The sequence below is a fragment of the Heteronotia binoei genome, chromosome 13 (assembly GCF_032191835.1).
Source record: "Heteronotia binoei isolate CCM8104 ecotype False Entrance Well chromosome 13, APGP_CSIRO_Hbin_v1, whole genome shotgun sequence".
Classification (NCBI taxonomy): Eukaryota; Metazoa; Chordata; class Lepidosauria; order Squamata; family Gekkonidae; genus Heteronotia; species Heteronotia binoei.
In genome coordinates, this window is record NC_083235.1 from 45,669,952 (window position 1) to 45,677,585 (window position 7,634).

The following is a 7,634-nucleotide window of genomic DNA, read 5'->3' on the forward strand; positions in this document are numbered from 1 at the left end:
TGCCCCTGCCCCCTTGCCTACTTTTCATTGGCTACCCCTATCCCAATGGGGAGGATATTCTTTTCTCGCCAATTACCAAGAGGACTGCTGAAGAGCAGGCCCTTTGGCAAATAGGGCAATATCTCATAGTTCCTCCCCTTTTCCCTGGCGTTTACCTAGTCTTTCAAGTAGGCAGGTGACAAGGCTAGTATCCAATAAACTTTAGACAGCCAAACGCTCCCGACCAATAGAAGAATCGAATTCCCTGATCCCGCCCTAGCTGTAACAGATCGAGGCTGGTGCTGGGACTGTTCTTTCAGTCAGCCGGTGGCCGCCATGTTGGGACTTGCGGGTCGCTGCTGTGCCTCTTCGGCCGCTTCCCTGCTGCGGGGGGCGCGGAGCGCGTCTAGCCCGCTCCAGGACCTCCTGCTGCTTCGAGGTGGCGCTGCTGGGGCTGCCGCCGCCGCGGCTCGTGAGTGCGGAAAGGCAGCGGAGGGCGGGGTCACCTTGGGGCCTAATGGCGGGAGTGCAGAAGGGAGAGGCTTGCAGAGAGGGGTGCGGGAGGTGGTTGTGTGGCTGCAGTTGCTGTGGGTGGCCTCGATTCTTTAGTGGCTGTTCCTGGTTGTTCGTTCTTCTGAATGCCTCCTGATTTTTCCAGTTTGGAAAGGTGGGGAGACGATGGGTGCAGATTCTCCAACCCCCGCCGCGAAGTGACCTTGGGCCAGTCACGCTTTTTTCCAGACTTGCCACCCTGGCAGGGTTGTTGTAGAAATAAAGTAGGGGAGACACAAAACGTGCATCGTCCTGCACTCTGACATCTTTTACCGTCCCACCATTATTTCTTGGTCTCCTTTCCCTTGGTAAGGTACTTAAAAATCTTGACATTTTTGATTTGGAGGAGAATGTTTCTGGCCTCCAGTGCTTTATTGTGCGGTTCAAAGGTGTCTACATTGTGTGCAGGATGAGGGTGACGGAGAATTTCGCTTTGGAAGCGGCCTAACGCTTGGTAGGATGGCCTGTCGACTGTGCAGGTTGGGCAGAAAAAAATATTTGTAAGACTTGATAATGGCGGAAGGGATGAGCTGTGAATTGAGTAGTTTGACGCGTGCAAGACGTTTGGCGTGTATGAAGCTCTCGGCAACCCTCTGGAGGCGAGGGGAGAACTCGTGTGCCTGGAAAGACTCAGTCTAATATATGAACGCAAAATGGCATGCTTTCCTCAGCGCCATTAATTTTTTTTCCCCTGGTTTCTCCCCCTCCCGCCCCTTTTCTGGGTAACATCATCTATTTTGACGCGTAAAAGCTCATCAGAGGCCCAGTTTTATAGATCAGATTATGCAGAAGATGAGAATAGTTGCGGGACACATGTTTTGAAAGATAGGCACCGAATTAAAGGAACAGGCTGCAAGGAGTATTTCTTTCTCAGTTATAAGTGGCTCTTTCTGTGTGGCAGAATCTGTAACCTGCCTTAAATCACTCCACGAGGAGAAATCTAGTACTTGATGGCTGCTAGAGAGTGGATTTGAAGGTCTTGAAGTAGCAAACCTGTTTGTGCAAAGATGGACAAGATTACATTGGTATTGGAGTAGGGGCCTTCAGACCGTGTTCTGGGGAGCCAGGGGTTCTTGGAAGTTGTTGGTAGTTGAGCAGTTTCTTTAAAAGCACATCATCGTTGCATATCTTCCCAATTAACACCTAGCTCTAAGGGTATATTTTGAGTATTTGAAATCTGGCTGGTGCTTTATGTTTCCTGGATTTAAAAAAAAAATAACATTATCCAGAGGTTCTTTCACTGACAGTTCTACATGGAAAGGGTATCTTTAGGGTGAGAAGTTAAAACGTGTCAGCCTGTTAAGCGCTGCTGTCTTGTGATGTTTACTTCCTTGATCAATCAAATGTTGGGGACTGAAGGTGCTCTGTGGCCTGCCCCTAATTGCTTGTTTCTCTTATGTTCTGTTCTCAAGGCCGGAACTATGCAGCACAGACAGCTCCTGCAGCTAAAGCAGGAGCTTCCACTGGGCGTATTGTGGCAGTCATTGGTGCAGTGGTGGATGTCCAGTTTGATGAAGGGTTGCCACCCATCCTGAATGCCCTTGAAGTGCAAGGCAGGGACACCCGGCTGGTGCTGGAGGTGGCACAGCACTTAGGTAAGTACTATACATATTAAATATAACTGGAGGGAGGGGTTTTCTTCCTTGATGATCAATAAAAGATGACTTTCGTTCTTCTGAGCTTGCTGAAGCCTCTTTTATGATCTGAGAAGGAAACTTAAATTCCCTGAATGCCTTATGCCATATGGATTAGAGGTATTGATCATTCTCACGTTGTCAGCATACTGTGTTCAAACTTCCAAGTGAATACAGGAGCGAGATGGAGGGAATGGATATCCTGTTGCTTGAAAGTTCCACACTTAGGAGCAGACCATGTCAGAGGTTTAGAAAATGTGGCCTGTCCTTGGTCTTGCAATTTTGCTTAAGTCTTAATTGCATCCAGTAGAAATGAGTTTGGAGTCTAATTTACTTTTATTGGAGGTGCTCAAGTTAACGCTTATATTAATTAAGTTCTTTGAGATTTGGTAAGCTGGATCACATTAAGCAGCATATATATGTTCTTATTTTGTGTTTTTAAAATGGAATTTGAGATTTTTAACTCAATCGTTTAACTATTGGGGCTGAGCTCTAAGGGGGGAATTGTTTGCTGGATGCTAGAACCATTTCCACTGCACAGACTTGGTGGGAGTGCAACTTACATAGTCACTGTCGCTTCTGTTGCAGGTGAGAATACTGTTCGTACCATTGCTATGGATGGTACTGAAGGCTTGGTAAGAGGCCAGAAGGTTTTGGACTCAGGTGCACCCATCAGAATTCCTGTAGGGCCTGAGACCCTTGGAAGAATCATGAATGTAATTGGAGAACCAATTGATGAGAGAGGCCCAATAACAACAAAACAGTAAGGGTGATTCTGTAATGTTAAATGATAAGGTAGAATTATTCTAAACTGCATGGTAGCTGCTTTTCATAGAGTTGATTTGACTTTCATTTTGATGTGATAAGTTTTTAAGATTTTTCATAGTTACATCATTCTGTGAGAAGTATTATTTTGTCGTTATTAACCTGTATTGTTTTTCTAAAGCTGTTAAAACATGCTAATAGTAAGATGCCATAGAGCATTTGTAATGCAGTTGGTAGAGTACAGAGATTGCATTTATATGTACATCAGCATCTTAGTAATGTTGACAAATGATTGAGCTCTTCTCTAGACAATAGAAAACTGACCTGATGGTCTGAATCTAGAGCATCCTGATCATCTTGACACAGAATTTAATTTTAATTCATAAGCAAGTTATTGTTGTCCTTCTTTCATATCCTATTGTACAAAAAACCCACTCTGATTCAGTATTTTGAAGTACTTCTTTTTTACACTTTTCAAACATGAGATCTAACCGGGGGTTTTTTAAAGCAGAGGTTCTAGCCATCCTTGGTAAAATGAAGAAATGGTGTTTCCTATACTGTTCTACGGCAATTAGAGTGCTAATTAATGCCCACAAATTTTAATTTTGCATAGTTAAGAACTGTGTAGGCACTTTATGAATGTCTAGGAAGGGGTATGTTAACATAAATTCATCTGACTCTTACAGGTTTTCTGCTATCCATGCTGAAGCACCAGAGTTCGTTGAGATGAGCGTTGAGCAGGAAATCCTTGTCACTGGCATTAAGGTTGTGGACCTCCTTGCCCCATATGCCAAGGGTGGAAAAATTGGTAAGCTTTGAAGCTCCTCCTCTCCAGTCTGGGATCCTGTCCACTAGAAGTTGGAATTTACTGCCAATTCAGTGTTTGCTTAGCTTCCTTCAGTGATGAATAACATCATGACTTTCGTTCTTCTGAGATTGCTGAAGCAGCTTTTTTCTGTCTGAGAAGGAAAAGAGCATGGCAGGGAGGGGGAAGCATTTTCAAAAGGCTGGTTTACTTAATGGTTTTTCTCCCTCAGGTCTATTTGGTGGTGCTGGTGTGGGCAAGACAGTATTGATCATGGAGCTGATCAACAATGTTGCAAAAGCCCATGGTGGCTACTCAGTGTTTGCTGGCGTTGGGGAAAGAACTCGCGAGGGAAATGATTTGTACCATGAAATGATTGAATCTGGGGTTATCAGTTTGAAGGATACCACATCCAAGGTGAGCAGGCTAGTGGGGTTGTCCAAATGCAAAGTTACTAAGCTCTGTTTTCAAAGAGACAAAATCCTTGTTCCTTTTTGGTGTGGACTTTTGCTGGGGATTAGTGTGGCTGATGTACTTTTTCCCTATCACAGGTACAGTATAATTTGCTTTAATCTGCCATCTGGGAGACCAGAGTATGATGGCTTGTACCAGAAACCGGCAGCTCTTTTTTAGGGGGAACTTGTGTGGTGGTGGGGTATTTTTGTATTTATATGTGAGTGTGTGTGCACTTGGAAGTCATGGTGTGACTGACCCGCACTTGGGGGAATTGAGGATATTCAGAGAGGCGATTGAATAAAGCCTGCTCTTGCCTCTCAACTTCTGGTATTCCAAGGAGGTCTCACATCCAAGTACTTGCCGGATTCAACCCTGCTTAGCTTCTGAGGTCTGACAAGATTGGGTGTGCCTGGACTATCCAGATCAGGACTGTATTCTTGAATGTCTAGTTCCCTTTTTTATTTAGTCTTGCTAATAGGTCAAGTAGTGGTGACCAAAGTAGAAGAGATCCATTTGCTAGCATTTCTGCTGCAACAATTGTCTGAATTTGTTTTTCACGGTTATGCTTCTTATAACATGGAGTTTACAGTCCTATAGTTAACGATGTGCTGAGTATGGTGTTATGCTGCTATATGATGCCGTGGCTATCTTCTGTTCTTCCAGGTCGCACTTGTTTATGGGCAAATGAATGAACCACCAGGTGCTCGTGCCAGGGTTGCACTAACTGGGTTGACTGTGGCAGAGTATTTCAGGGACCAAGAAGGTCAGGATGTGCTGCTCTTCATTGACAACATCTTCCGTTTTACACAGGCTGGATCTGAGGTATGGCTGGATATAGTGAGTTAACCTCAGGCTTAAATTTGGTCATTTTATCTTAATGGACCAAATGTGCTTAAAAGATTGAGAGTAGTTGCTGAGGGACCTGTAGTCCACCCAGGGCTGTTTGCTGTATATTTCTTCTCCTAAGAAAGAGCAATCTTAAGAGGTATTGGTGAAAATGTGATATGGTATAGCAGAAAGACAGGATGGAAAGTCTGTTGGTTGTTCTAGTGACTGGACTAAACCCTGGTAACTTGGCTATTAGTTTGCAGAACTTTATTCAAGTGTTTGTCTTCTCAGGTAAACTTACTTGACTGGCAGGTACACTCTTGGAGGACTAGAGCAGGGGGAGGGAACAGTGGCTCTCCATATGTTTTTTTTTGCCTACAACTCCCATCAGCCCCAGCCATTGGCTATGTTGCCTGTGGCTGATGGGAGTTGTAGACAAAAAACATCTGGAAAGCCAGTGTCCCCTACCCCTGGACTAGAGGGATAATATACATTCTTTCTATTTCAGGTGTCTGCCTTGCTGGGTAGGATCCCCTCAGCTGTGGGATATCAGCCTACTCTAGCAACTGATATGGGTACCATGCAGGAGAGAATTACAACAACCCGGAAAGGCTCAATCACTTCTGTACAGGTATCCTTATTACAATAATAAGTTACGAAGGGATAGCGGAATTATACTCTGAAGAAGTCCAGTTATCCCCATCCCAGGCTCTTTTTTATGGCAGGGAAAGAGATTTGCAAGCACGTGACCTTAAGTCTTCAAGTACAGTTCCTCTGAAACGTTTTCCCTTCCCAGGCTATCTATGTACCAGCTGATGACTTGACTGACCCAGCCCCTGCAACCACATTTGCCCATTTGGATGCCACCACTGTGCTGTCTCGTGCCTTTGCTGAATTGGGGATTTATCCAGCTGTGGACCCTCTAGACTCCACCTCTCGAATCATGGATCCCAATATTGTGGGGCAGGAACATTATGAAGTGGCCCGTGGAGTGCAAAAGATTCTGCAGGTGAGAGAAGGCAGACTGATGTGCAGAACATGAGCTAAAAGGCATTAAAAATACATTCTGACCCTGTTTTGTTAACGCCTTTTGCAATAAGTCTAGAGCAGGTCTTCCAGCTGTGAAATCCCACACTATTACCAGCTGCTCCCCAAGAAGGAAAATTTAATTGCACTGTCGTGTCTGGCTTTGCTTTCCTAGACCAGATCTTATAAACATGTTTCTTTCTAGGATTACAAGTCCCTGCAGGATATCATCGCTATTTTGGGTATGGACGAGTTGTCTGAAGAAGATAAATTGACAGTGGCCCGTGCTCGCAAGATTCATAGGTTTCTTTCCCAGCCTTTCCAGGTGGCTGAAGTCTTCACTGGCCATGCAGGCAAACTAGTGCCCCTGAAGGAAACAATCAAAGGCTTTCAGCAGATCCTGAAAGGTAAACTGTGGTCTTGGCAGCTCTTTAATTTCACTCATAGTTGCTGCTGCAGCTTCCGCATCCATTGCTTCTGCATTGTTTGAGCAAAAAGAGCCGATATTCCAGGATGAATAGAACTTGGCAAGTGATCTGTAAGCCAGTTAAGAATTTCTCACAGTAGGTCCATGTTGATGGCAGTAGTAAATTACTCTCTGCAGTGGGCTTACAGGTTGTCACAGGCATATGATTGGCACAATCCTTTCTCCTTAATAGAAAAACCATAGGGGAGAAAGATTCAGCTACATAGTGATAGGCGTTGCTGTTTTTAAATGAATGACAGCCTTCTTCCCTCCTCAATTTATTTTAAAACATTTATTAATCACCTTTCTAGCAAAACTGAAGGCAGCTTACTGTATAAATAAAACAATTTATTAAAAAAGACATAAAAGATGTGTTTAATCTCCTGCTATTTCCTGACTTCTTGTTTCCTTTCCTTTAGGAGAATATGACCATCTTCCTGAGCAGGCTTTCTACATGGTGGGGCCCATTGAAGAAGCTGTGGCAAAAGCTGAGAAATTAGCTGAAGAACATTCATGAGTCTCACTGCTGAGGCAAAACCTCTGCTCCTCTGTCACTGGTTCACGTTGTCCAGTTTCCTGTTGGGGAAAGCCATGTAATATGTCTGCAAATTATTTAAAGTTTCCAATAAAAATGTCTGGTGAGATTAAAAAGTGTTTGGTGCCTTACTGAAGATAGCTATGGGAAGGAGCACTTATGCCCCAGCTTGAAATAGGTTGAGTTTATATGCCTGGCAGGGGTTAGTGAAGAGATCTTGCAACTTGATATTAGAAACTGTTCCAGCACACCCTGCAGAGGGCATCCTTAGTTGAGCCGACTAAGAAAGCACTCTAAAATGTATACCTGTGCCTTGTTCGTGTAGCTCAGAAGTTTTTCACTGAGGGAGAAACAACACTCAAGAGAGACTAATACCTTTTTCATTAACAAGATTACACTGCTGGCACTAATCCAGCCACTCATCTGCAAACTGGAACTTCTGAGTGAGGTGAGAAGCTAGAAGTGATTATTCATGCCTCTGCAGTCATCTTGCTTTCTAAATGCTCATTAATAACACTGCAACTGCAAAAAATCTTCCCCAGCACAGTTTTCTCCAGTTATAAAAGGTATTTTACCCTCTCCTGGAAA

At 44.1% G+C, this 7,634-nt stretch overlaps 1 protein-coding gene and 2 non-coding genes across 3 annotated transcripts; all 3 read left to right on the top strand.

The window, feature by feature from the left end:
• The first annotated feature begins 226 nt into the window (after window positions 1-226).
• On the top strand, window positions 227-7,162 carry ATP5F1B (ATP synthase F1 subunit beta). The gene is made up of 10 exons (XM_060252302.1): window positions 227-451; window positions 1,944-2,126; window positions 2,754-2,928; window positions 3,617-3,738; window positions 3,968-4,152; window positions 4,855-5,013; window positions 5,528-5,650; window positions 5,816-6,028; window positions 6,251-6,452; window positions 6,931-7,162. The coding sequence occupies exons 1-10, from the start codon at window positions 316-318 to the stop codon at window positions 7,026-7,028; spliced, it is 1,596 nt and encodes a 531-aa protein (XP_060108285.1). The 5' UTR covers window positions 227-315; the 3' UTR covers window positions 7,029-7,162.
• Window positions 2,169-2,243, top strand: LOC132582033 (small nucleolar RNA SNORD59). Its single transcript, XR_009556167.1, has one exon. It is a non-coding gene; the product is annotated as a small nucleolar RNA SNORD59 (small nucleolar RNA).
• On the top strand, window positions 3,825-3,898 carry LOC132582032 (small nucleolar RNA SNORD59). The gene has a single exon (XR_009556166.1). It is a non-coding gene; the product is annotated as a small nucleolar RNA SNORD59 (small nucleolar RNA).
• Window positions 7,163-7,634: the final 472 nt, after the last annotated feature.

Excerpts from the sequence above, each read along its gene's own strand:
- ATP5F1B (XM_060252302.1), top strand. The coding sequence starts at position 316 with ATGTTGGGACTTGCGGGTCGCTGCTGTGCCTCTTCGGCCGCTTCCCTG. Across the intron at positions 452-1,943 it reads GGCTGCCGCCGCCGCGGCTC|GCCGGAACTATGCAGCACAG; the intron begins GTGAGTGCGGAA and ends TCTGTTCTCAAG. Across the intron at positions 6,453-6,930 it reads CTTTCAGCAGATCCTGAAAG|GAGAATATGACCATCTTCCT; the intron begins GTAAACTGTGGT and ends CCTTTCCTTTAG.